Source organism: Apus apus, chromosome 2, assembly GCF_020740795.1.
Source record: "Apus apus isolate bApuApu2 chromosome 2, bApuApu2.pri.cur, whole genome shotgun sequence".
Taxonomy (NCBI): Eukaryota; Metazoa; Chordata; class Aves; order Apodiformes; family Apodidae; genus Apus; species Apus apus.
Genome location: NC_067283.1, coordinates 93,429,073 through 93,441,868, shown reverse-complemented (window position 1 = coordinate 93,441,868; position 12,796 = coordinate 93,429,073). Strand labels below are relative to the sequence as shown.

The following is a 12,796-nucleotide window of genomic DNA, read 5'->3' as shown; positions in this document are numbered from 1 at the left end:
TTTTTTCATGTAACTAGTTTCTTCTAGTTTTATTTAGCTCCTTAGAAGTTTGCTTTGTTGTTTGATTTGTTTGTTTGTTTGTTTTCCTGTTTACAACAGCAATAGAATACTGAATGTCAGGGTAGCATACATGATTTTGCCCTATATGTAATATGTGTATTGAGCTTTTTTTTTTTTTTTTCAGTATATATGCTAAATCCTCCAACCGAGTATGTCTTCATTCCATTGTTAAAATGTGAACTTTTTTCCTGGACATTATATTGTAACCAGAGGGTATGTTTGCCCTCAGATTTTACCCCTGGGAAATTTGTGCTGTACCTTTTAGTCTTGAAAAATGCACACACGCTTGTTTAATACAAATGTTATTTCTAAATGCTTTGAACAAATACTGTTTTTCTCTGGATTTTCTTTTTGGGCTTGGTCTCATTCACTCTTACTCCCTTTTGGTTTATTCACTCAGGTTATCCTCTCAAAACACACATAGAGTAGGCTTCCCTTTTTCAGTCATTTCCTTGAGTGTCTTAGCTTTGGAAATAACCAGTTATAGAGCCAGGAGCTGTAATTAAGGACAAAGTGTCTGGAATGTTTATTTTCCACCCTGCATTCTTAAACTGTCTCTATTTTACTACTGTATTTGGGTACAATGCAATCATGTGAGTGTATAAAAAAAATCACCACCAATTGTTTTCATTGGTGTTTCACGCTCATCATCCAGTAGTATGACAAGCTATTATCTTTTCTTATGACCTGACAATCATATGTGCAAGGTTTTAATTCTCTTATAAGTAGTCATCTTTGTAATGTGCTCACAATTAGATAATTCTTTGCTTCTGTACCACTTCTCTGACATTTTCTTTAAGCTTCAAGGAAACCTCTTTTGCTTCAATTTGCTTGGCAGCTGTTCTCTTGTGATTCAAGTAAGGAGAGGAAGAGGCAACAGAATTTAGCAGAAAATAGAATATAATAAGCAAATGAAATTATGCCTGCAAGTATAAGGAGTGAAATGGATTATGTAATTACTTCCCATGATGTCTGAAAAAAAGGGAATTATTTCTGTTGTGTGTCAATTTAAGTCAATATTATTACCTATATTCAGGACTTTAGTACCTAATAGATCAGTTTAACAATCCTGAAACAAATGAAACTGATATACTGAATTGTAAGAGACTGTGGGAATGTATCAAAAAGAGTTCCTATGCATGCTTCATTGGATGAGAGGAGTAAAAATAAAAATATTCATTAGTCCAAGCAGTGCAGCTTGGATTCGCTTTTGTAAGAATTTTGTGCTCCAAGAAGGCCACGACATGGCAGCCTTTGGGAATTCAGTTATGGAGATATTTAATCAGTGGAGAAAAGGAACAACAACAACAAAAAAATAGGAAAATGAATTAAGGCAATCAAAAGCAAATACTTTTCCGGGAAAGGGGCAGGTGCCTTTGCTATCTTTGATCAGTTCTTGTGGCTCCCTTTAAAAAGTGTGGAGTGAATTTTCTCAGAGTTAAAACCTCAGTAGACGGTACAGAAACCAGTTATTTGTTGACATTCAGAGCTCTGGATTGTACTGCCTTTTGATACTCGGTGAATCCAGAAAAAATTCAGGCTGTTGCACAGAACTCATAATTTCTCAATTATTAGCCTTTGACAATGACTTCAGAACTGACAACTTTCAAAACAGGGCAACCATTTTACCCCATGATATGTTCTTGTTCTTTCGCTGTTGTGTTCTTGTAACGCTTCCTCTCACCAGTCAAATAACTGATTCAATCTCCACTCAAAAGACTATAAACAAAGCAAGTCGCCTTTGCATGCTCTATCAGACTGCTGTTTGACACAGGTGATAGAAAAGTAAAGCGAACCTTTCTTGTGACCTAAAACTGTCTTCATTTTTCTCACTCTAAAGGCAGAGGCAGAGTTACGCTTTCATGACCCCTTTTGCTTCTGGGTCCTGCCTTGCACATAACAGAGAGGTTAGTGGTGAAATGATTAGGTCCAGTCAGTCCATGTGAGTGAAGACAGATGCAAGAATAAATGTCAGCCTGTCATACACAGAAGTTTATAATGGGAAATTATGTCTGCAGCTTGAAAAGCAGCTTGCTAGGGAATAGACATGGAGACATGCCAAAGATACTGCGCTTTATTGGAGGTTGGCTTTTAACCCAAGTAGCAGTGTGGGGTTTTTTCCTTAAATATTTTTTGTAGTATTGATTTTGCCCTATCCTTCACTAAGGCTATGCCTACATTAGCAAGTACTGCATGGGAATAGGAGTTCATCAGAGGAGTTCATCAGGTCTGCATTAGATGTTTTATAGGGGAATAACTCTAGTCTGGGCCTGTAGGCTGAAGGCCTGTTAGTAGTTGAAGTACACCAGAGTCATTGAATCATACCTTTTGGGTTAGTTCAATGTGAACTTAAGCCAGTTTGTGTGCCTAGAGTCTAGTTTTCAGTGCAGGCTTTTTGCTGGAAAGAAAAAAAATGCAAAGTCTGAGCTGAAACGCTAACGTGGAAACTTTTGTTAGGTGTTTCTGGGTTACTTACCAACCCTATCAGATATGGTGGTCGCACAGCTCTAGAGCTTCACTTATTTTCTACATATTTCACTGTCTCCTTCCTTATATACAACAAGGAAGTGGTCCTTGGCACAATTTGAAAAGACCTTAGGCTTGGACACACCTTGGGCTCATCTTGCTTATTCAGACCTCTTATTTAAACGATCTCACAGAGTGATGGACTTCCCATTTCTGCTGGCAAAGAATACAGCAAATAATCAAGTCTCATTGAAAATAATAGCATTTACTTAAAGTGATAAGCATTTACTGCTACAGTAACTTGATCACAAATTATTAAATGGCATGAGTTTGGCAACTGCTTTTCTGATTAATATCCTATAAAGTATGTGGTGACAAAGGAGTTGGTGGCCTGAGAACAGCTAAAAAATGTACATAGAGGAATCTGACGCAGTAGAGATATGCACTACAACATCATGTAGACAAAGCTGTTAAGATTATGATTTTAGTTGCTCCTTTCTTAAATCATCTTATTTTATGTTAGATGACAGCTGTTTGCATAATGAAAAGAAGATGTAAGTGGGCTTTGTGGAATTACTATTTTAATCTCAGAGAGGCTGTTTTGGTTAGTGAGTTTGTCTTGTAAGTATTTTTTTCTGTCGGTTGATATTCATCTCTTTATGTCATAATAAATAAAGCACTGGAAGTAAGTAATCTGATTGCTTGGTAAGAATTCTAATACAAAACCAGTCAATCATACCTTAAAACTAATCTTAACAGAAAGATCTCCAAGAAAGGCACTATGTTATACCTAGTAAATCTCACCGCAGATTGAGATTGATTTGTATAAAATATGGTAAGAAGTATGTAATTTCCTTCAGTTGTCATATCTGGTTATGCTTGGTGCTCCAGGCTGAGTGCTGTGAACATGTGTAGGATGGATTAACAAATTTCTGCATTGTTGTTTCGCTCCATTCTTGAAAACATTACAGGTATTTTTGTAGGCACATGAAAACAAATGAAAAGACTGTTTAAATACTAGTTAAACACTAGCTAAACAATTTGTATGGCTGTTAGTACAGTAATCTTTTAGAATATTCATTTCATCTTCTCTTTGTAGATTCATAAATGTCAATGTCCTTGTTTGAGCCAGGATGAAGCCAGTTTTCTTTTTACTGATTTTTTTTTTTTTCTTCTTCAGTGAACTCTCTTTTAAGCAGCACACTTGCTGAAACTAGCAGCAAGTTTTCCAGCCAGTGGGTGGACTGATATTGCCAGAATATTTTTAATTACTGCTGAGAGACCAAGGACACATTGCTCTGCTTGTTGAATCTGCTGCTTTGGACACTAACGGAGCAGAAGGCTTGCATCTACAACCCTTCCATGTGGAGGAGTAGACTAGACAGATGGCAGATTTGGCCAACCAAATTACTCCATCCATATACATAAGTCACACTCAGTATAAATTCAGGGATCATGGAAGTCAAGCCCCTTCTTTCTTCTCTTACATCTGGAGTGGTCAGTGTCTGGGTAGGACTCCATCTGTCTATCTCCTTTGATCCCCAGGCCTGTGCATTCCTGACCCTCACAACTCTCCCCTCAGCTCCTGTCTGCTCTGCTGCTCTCTCTGGCAGCTCCAGGACATTTCGGAGCTGCTCACAGCTCAGGAGATGCTGGGGGAGTTGCTGGGAGTGTGGGGGGGGCAATTGGGTTTTGCACATTCCTGCACATGTGTATATTTGTATATATTTTCATTTATCATTAATATTTAATTAAAGCTGTCTAGTTTGGTTTTCAATCTGGAAAGTCTCTCTCCATCATTATCTCTCTCCTTTCCCTACCTGGATAGGAGGGGAAGGGGATTCTTGTCCAATTGTTGTCATTGGTTTAATTGCTGATCCTGAGTCAAACCATGACAATCAATATTTTGGAAAATAACTCCTTTAAGTTAATCTTCCATACAATTTTTCCTCAAATGGTATAAATTCTTCCTCTAAATGACAGAACACAGGTTTTGTAGAACAGAAAAAAGTGTATTCCTTATTTAAAGGATAAAATGCATGGACTGTATTCTTTAGAATGCCGTTCTTAATAGTTACAAGCAGTGTTCCAGTTCTAAGCAGTTCCTGTTCTAAGTGTTCCAGTGGAAAAAAAAAAAAAATCAAACTTTCTGTTGTTTATTTCTTCCCTTCCCTTCCTTTTGTGTGTGTGTGTATTGGTTTTGGTTGGTTGTTTTTTTTGCAAGAAGGAGGATTATCAGTTATTTCCCTTTCAGAAGGCAGAAGATTTCCCTGGATTTTGGATGAAAAAAAATTATACTACTTCATTGTGTAAATTATCCAAAAAGAATGTATTGTGTCAGCTCTAGTCACGTGATAGTTGATTTTAGTAGTGCTTTTTCTCATTTGCAAGAAGAAGCACATTTACTCAGTCTGTAAAATGAACAGTCACACTGCAAAACATTAAGCACAATTGGCTGGCATGTGTTTCTTGGACATTTTGTCTGACAGACTCATGGGTCCTTGTGACTAAAATATGATGAGTAACCTTGCTGATAGCTGTCTCCCAAGGAGAATAGTACATAACATTGAAAAAGAGCATTTTATTTGGCTTAGAGTTGAACCTTGAGAGCTGGAAATTGTCTAAGCATTTACTAATTTATACTACCAATTATAACTATTCAACTGGTATACCATATTAATCTTGCAGAAACTTGCTATTTGGTGTAATAAAGACTTGAGTAATGTTTTCTATAGTATACTTAATAATGTGTAAAGTGAGATATATATTTGGAAAATCACAAAACAATCCCCAGTGGACTTCTGGCCTTGATGAAACAGTGTGCATTATAACAGATCTTTTGGCTTCCACTTGGCTGCAGTAGTATTCCTATGATACTCTCTTCCTTGAAAGAATAGACTTTCCAACTCTTCATCTTTTTATAGTAAGCACAAAATAAGCTCTTAAATTATTGTAGCAAACTGATCCTATTGGGCAGCTCTTTTCTGATAAATTAATGGCCATATAGTTATCTGGTTTTGGGATCTCATTTTACTGTTTGATATTTCTTTTTGGTTCCAGAGTCTCCTTGCAGAATTTCACCTGCAGAGGGAAAGAGTGACTATAGCAAAGATCAGGGTTCAGACTGCTTCAATGTGAAAGATGATGCACCTGGCTGAGTGGTAGTGAGCGCAGAGAGAAGGCTGTTTGGTTTCTGAAAGCGGAGTCATAGTGGAGAAAAACACTAAAGTCTTAAAAAATCAGTAATTCTGGTACTATGTGAAGCACAGGCACCATGATTTCTGCAGGTGCCACTAAATCCTCTCTCATGCACTGCCACTGATCTTTGATACACATGGAACATGCAGTGCATGTCTGTAGAAAATTCTGTGTGCATCATATGCTAAAGTGAGAAAGAGGATGCTTTTGCTACTGTTGCTGTGACATGGCGTTAAGTAACACAGAAAACTAATTCAATTTTGAGAAGTTTCCCTGTTGAATATGACTAAAACCGTTATCCTTAAGAATCAAGAAGGCCAAAAGCTTCTACCTACAAAATGGGGAACATAAGCACATAGCAGAATTCTATGGCATCTGTATTATTCTTGGCAATCTTGCTTCTGTAGTAGTGCATCCATGAGCACCTTGTCTTATGAGTGAGTCATGTGCTATTGGAAGTAGCAGCTTTTATATATCATTGTGCTTGTTAAGTCGAACTCCATTTGAAGCATCATTTCAACTCAACAGGGCAAGGAGAGGTGAGGAAGTTCGCCTGGCATAACTTAGAAATACAAAGAAGTTACCATCAAACATGCTTTCGTATAGCATGTAGTGTGTTTCTTTTTAAGGTCTAAGACACTGCAGCCTATCAAGGACAGCAGGAACTGCTGTGTCCCTTCAAAAAGAAGGAACTTTCCCTCCTTAAAATGATGAAGGAGCTCCTTTCAGTAAGCTAATGAGTCACAGTGTAATAAATCTTACAGTTGGCACAGGGCTTGAATGTCTGTCTGTTACATAAAAATTATTTTTCTCAGGAATTATACAATACAATTGAAAAAACATCCATTTGCTTTCAAAAAATTATTGCATGGGAAACAGGAGGTTAGATCTAATCATCATTGCACTATTCTTGTTTAGGTGAAAGGCCAACTTCAAAAGATGGGAGCTGCTCAACCCACAAACGTATTTCTCCGTCAGGAAATTGACCGCATGCAACAGGTTCTGTCGAGGGTTCGGACTACCCTGACTGATCTCAAACTGGCTATTGATGGTAAGTTACAGTATTAAAAATCATACTGTTTAAGATGCAGTATTTATTACTAACGGTTGCATGTACTATATAACTATTTCCCCACCTTTCCTTAATTTTTACTTCTTTGTCTTTTGTTTTTTTCTTCCCCGGTTTTCCTCTTTTTCTCTCTATCATATGACCAACAATTCTAGCCCTTAAAACCTCCTCCTAAGGACACTCCACCTTAATTTATTCTGTATGCACATGCTCCAGCACTGTAGTCCATGTCCCACAGCACTCCTACACTTCTGTGATTCTCTCTAGGATCTCTACAGAGCTCAGAGGAGCTGAGTTGTGTTATTAGGCGTGTGCCAGAGTAATTTGTGAAATTAAGCTGAGACATAATGATGTAGAACAAGGTATAAGTGTTTCTGCAAAGTAATTGAGAGACCAGGCACTCAGGAGGCCAGGTGGTAAAGACTCTAATTTAAGGTGGGATTTGCAGTGTTCGTAAAACTGGTTGTACCAAGTAAGATATCTCTAAATGGAAGCTGAAGTGAGTGGGAGTGCCAGTCAAAACAGAGTGATAGGGTTCCTCTTTTAGCTATCACAGGAGATAGGCAACAGTACTTTGTATCTCTCAGAGACAGGAGCATTTGGCTGAAGGTGAGCAGTGATGAATGCCGTTAAAATAAATCAAGAGTACCAGCAACTAGAAGCTGATGGAAAATTTCATCCGAAAAGGAGTGAGGAAAAAAAAGAGATGAGGATGTTACCATCTGCTTTTTGCTTTCACTTCTCATTTTGCTCATCTGCAAGAGTGGAAATATCCAGGAAGGAAGGTATTCTTTTGCTTAGCCAAGGCTCTTGAATTAACAGTAAATTAAAATTAAGCAGAAGCAGTTCAGTTCACTGGTTAAGATCTCACTCAAGTCTGCTGTACTCCAGCAGAGAGGCAGAAAACATCTGAGATGGCAAACTGTTCCCATATGCAAAAGGTAACAGTGCCTCAGAGCTAGTCCCTTCTCATATAGGTGATGGCAGTACTGTGATCTGTTTTACTGGTGTTTTCCAGTCTTTCGACACCAAGTCTTACATGAAAGGAGATATTTATTGATTGATTGATTGGTTTGATTTTGATTTTATTATGTAAGAGCAAAAAAGGATTTTTTTCCCCTATAATTTGTATGATACACTGAAGCAACAAGGTGTGCTTCAGGAACATCATGTCTATAGTCTGAATCTAGGAAGGATGTTCATAAATTTGCTCAAGGCTAATTAGCTTCCATATCCTGTAATAAACAATGCAAGATCAAGCTGGAAGAAACAATCATCCTCTGTTTCAATACTGAGCTGAAAGTTACCTTTTATATGTGAATAGACTCCCTTTTCAAGTAAATTAAAATAATGCCTTTCATCCAATAAAGTATTAATCTTTCCTTGATTGTGACAGATATATATAGTCTCAAAATGTACAATATCCTGCAGATAGGTGGATCAGTAACATAATTTATTTGCACTTAGTATTCAGTTCCACAGTGGGCACAGTCCTCTACCAGGTGTTTAATCAAGTTAATGCTGTAACTTTTGTGCAATCCTCTAAAACATTATAATTTTCTTAGGGACAGGCAAGTTAAATATAGTGAAAAATTGCTCTGAAAACAAAATTGGATGCATAGCTAACAATGATGATTAATGGCTTCTGGTAAATTCATGATACATCAAGCATATATGGTAGACCATTAATTAGGGAAAAGAAAGAACATTTAGGCACTCTCTCCTGCCTCAGTGAAGGGAAACCCCCAAACTCATACTAGATTCTCCCCAGAAGGTAGTCAACTGCAGTCTCAGATCATCTGAGGTGCTCCTTTTTCTTTAGAATGAGGTAAACTGAGCTGTCTGCTCAAATAGGTGATGTGAATTTTGGTATCTGCCCTCGTCATTCATCTGACTCTGGCTTCATGAACTTGTTAAAGCCTGAGCACCTGCTTAAAGCAGATCTAAATTTTCAAATGTTGTGAGTGAGATTATAAGGCATCTTCATGTTGTGTCATGTAGCTTTGTGAAAGAAGGTCTGAATATGGACAGTGGAATTGAGTGGACCCTCAGCAACTTTGCTGACAACACGTAGCTGTGCGGTGTGATCAACACTCTGGAGGGAAGGGATGCCACCCAGAGGGACCTTGACAGGCTTGAGAGGTGGGCTGATGCCAAACTCATGAAGTTCAACAAGGCCAAGTGCAGGGTCCTGCACATGGGTTGGGCAATCCCAAGCACAAATACAGGTTGGGTGGAGAATGGATTGAGAGCAGCCTTGAGGAGAAGGACCTGCGGGTGTTGGTAGATGAAAAGCTCAACATGAGCCAGCAGTATGCACTTGCAACCCAGGAAGCCATCCGTGTCCTGGGGTGCAGCAAAGTAATTGTGGCCAGCAGGTCAAGGGAGGTGATTCTGCCCCTCTACTCTGCACTTGTGAAACCCCACCTGGAGTACTGTGTCCAGTTCTGGAGTGTCAAACACAGGAAGGTCATAGAGCTGTTGAAGCAAGTCCAGAGAAGGGCCACAAAGATGATCCAAAGGCTGGAGCGCCTCTCCTATGAAGACAGGCTGAGAGAGTGGAGCTGTTCAGCCTGGAGAAGAGAAGGCTCTGGAGAGGCATTATAGCAGCCTTCCAGTGCCTGAAGGGCCTACAGGAAATGGGAGAGACTTTTCACCAGAGAGGGTAGTGATAAGACAAGGTGCCCCTCATGATGTACCCATGAGGTTTTAAGCCAGAAGAGGGAAGATTTAAGTTAGACATTAGGAAGAAATTATTTTCTGTGACGGTTGTGAGGCACTGGAACAGGCTGCCCAGGGAGGTTGTGGATGCCCCCTCCCTGGAAATTCAAGGGCAGGTTGGATGGGGCTGAGGTCAGGGAGAAACCTGGTCTAGTGGAAGGTGTCCCTGCAGGGGGGTTGAAACTAGATGATCTTAAAGTTTCCTTCCAACCCAAACCATTCTATGATTCTATGAATATTTGATTCTGCAGGTTGGATGTCAATACATTTTGCTGTTGCTCACTGAGTTACATTTGAGGTAATGTAAAGTCCTCCTCAGTGAGAGCCCTTGCACATCTGAACATAAGGGATATTGAGGGAATTAGCAGAGACAATTTTGTCCCTCTATCCAGAGGGCAGATAAAGCAGCATTCAGCTCTTGGAATGGGTGAGGGTGCTCGGCATGTGTCCAACGTATTTGTTGGTAGCTGTGCCCCACACGCCTCCATCCCCTTGAATAGACTTCGCTGCCTGGAGGGATACTGTTTTGGATCAAATTGTAATACTTAGATTGTAGCTGCACTTTGTACTCTCAGTTATGTCCCAACTATTAGTTCTAAGTACTTATTCATTGCCCAGACTTTACTTCACAGTTGGTATAATACAGAATTTCACGTAAATCAGAAAACAGCAGTGATGGTTGTCCACTCAAGTGACCTAAATAGACGCTATGCTGTTTCAAGTAGTGAAATTGTTTTAGAGACAAGGAAAGAGCTGTTTCCTCCTCTTTTCAACTGAGGACCATTAAGTCGTGGGGCTTGAAACAAAACTCGAGATCCTAATGGGTTATGAACATCAGACCTTCAGCCCCTGGCAGAAGAGGACCATATTCTTTGTAGGGCAGCATACAAGCTATGGAGTTCCTGTGTACATGCCTTATGTTCCTCACATGGAAGCTTGGAAGCCTCCGGCACAGATTACTAATACCCTAGCTGTTTGTTGGAGAGTGGGCACTTCAAACCCTCTCTCCCACTAATGAAGATAGTGTCTTTAAATGCAGTAAAATCTAATGACCCATTCAGTTATTCCTAGTCTCTTAGAGTTTGTTTGAGTAGAGGGGAACTGAAAGTGGCGTATCTAGGAAATGGAGGTGGATTTCTCTTTATGTCTTTATGCACTGAAGTAGGAGTAATAAGCATTTTGATGGCTCCCTGTTGGGTCTTCTATCCATGAAAAAAGTGAGAAGAGAGGTTCTGTGGAAGTTATTCCTAGTCCCCCTTGGGTGGCTTCAATGAATCTCAGCAGTGGAGTAGTAGCAGTGAAAGTGGATATGGAATCCTTGGCAGTAGAAATAAGCACAGCTTTTAATTTGGTTTTATTTCTTGATTTATTTATGGTGTGGGGTTTTTTTTTACCTGTTTTACATTCTCTTTAAAGTCTTGATGTGAAAGAAACAAATGATCCTTCATTTGGCATTTGTTTCTGGTACCTGACAGCTTTGTGTTTTCAAGCTAATCTTTTGGAACTGCCTACTTCACGAACAAGTGAAGGCTGTACAAGAAACCTTGGGTTTGTTATCCTTTCCTGTCATAAACGTGTCAGAGGATCACAGAACTCTTGCTGCTATTTGTGCAGTACTTGCAGAGTTAGGAGATTGTAGTCCTTTTCCTGTTAACATATTTCCTGAGAATACAGCATTCCCTCTAAAGGCTTTTACATGACTTGTAATGTGTGAATAGTTGTTTTCACCACCCTGGAATTTTTATTCCTTACATTTTTCTTAGTACTTGCAAGACCAATACCTATTTTGCCATAAGCCATAAGCTATAAGACCAACATAGAAGGCTAAAGAGTTGCAATAAATACAATTATCTACTTGAGAAGTCATCACAGCATTAGGCCTCTACCAGCCTCTTAAGCAAACTTTCCACTACAACTACAAAATGGCAGCCCTCCTGTTACAAAACTAGAATGGTTTCATGCGTGTAATGCACACCATACATAACCTGCATGACAGGACTTGAAAGAACAAACCACAGATGACTCTTATCCTGCTCTGAAAGTGAGGGCAATCAGAGCTTTTGAAATAACAGGATCAGGAACAACAATATTACTAAGGGGAGATGGGACTTTGGTACTTAATGCCTTTTTATCCACACAGCTGTATACCATGTGCATATTCTTTAAATTATGCATAGATTATATGCATGAAAACTCATTAAAATTAATACACGAACATGTTTCAGGTATATGTTTATGCCAGGTTGAGAAGTGTAAGTAAATATACGTGAGATTGTTGAGACAGAATGTATTGGAGAGTAAAAAAATTTAGATTTTTGAATGTGTTTCTAATTTTTTTTAACTTTATGATTCAGACAAAGCTGAATAATACCTGGTAATAACAAGCCCTTGAGGAATATTGGTGCATTTCACTAGTTCCCATACATCTCAGTCATTGATTTGCTACCTTATTAAAAACTAATTACCTGCTTTTAGCTGCTCACCATCCTTAAACTGCATTGCTAACCAGCATGTTGGCCTTAGGTGTTTCCTTATTGTTATTCATATAAGAATATGCTGAAACACCCAGAATTTAATGTAGACATGAGGTAGCGTCTGGTTCTACATACATAATAGAAATAATGTAGAATTCCTACATCATCCACACAAACTCATGTTAAGCCCTTGAAAGAATGAGGCAAAGATTCACTATTTTTTTCCAACTCATGTGATCTTGATGGCAGTGTTTGTATCATGTTTGTGCAAGAGTTTCTTTTTGTTGTACATAGCACCTTACAAGAAGGATGTAGATTAATTTCAAAAGACCCAAAAGAGGTAGCTGATATTTTATTCTAATCTATTGTGGCAAAAAACTTAACCTCAGGAAACTAGTCTTGCCAGAGTGCACAGGAATGGTAATTTCCCATTAACAGAAGGACTATGGACTCATTCCCACTGGATGGCAAAGTTCTGGTTTGACTTGTAATGCTTTAAGGCTGCTAACACTAACACAGTTGTAGTTTCTCTTGCTGATGGTAATGGACTTTTGGATGGAAAGATCTTGGGGTCTTATCTCACTAATTCTTGCAGTGTGTTTGTGCAAGGCTTGCAGGGATCATCTGTGTGTTCCACTTTGGGGTGAAACTTTTATTTGAAGATGATTAAGAGCACTCAGTGAGGACATTAATGGAATGTAACAATGGAGAATTCATTTGAGGAATGGAGGGGATAAGTCTAGTATGTCTGGTGGCATAGTTACACTTGGCTTAGCAGCTCTCATCAATTATTCTCATCCTGATAAGA

The 12,796-nt window shown here is 38.9% G+C and overlaps 1 protein-coding gene across 1 annotated transcript in view; it reads left to right on the top strand.

Annotated features, from left to right (window-relative positions):
• The window catches only part of LOC127380409 (dynein axonemal heavy chain 5-like), a 157,763-nt gene that overhangs the window by 132,073 nt on the left and 12,894 nt on the right, over positions 1–12,796 (top strand). Inside the window, exon 73 of the mRNA XM_051609233.1 lies at positions 6,643–6,775. Within this exon, the coding sequence (XP_051465193.1) occupies positions 6,643–6,775 (133 nt within the window). The remainder of the gene's footprint in view (positions 1–6,642; positions 6,776–12,796) is intronic.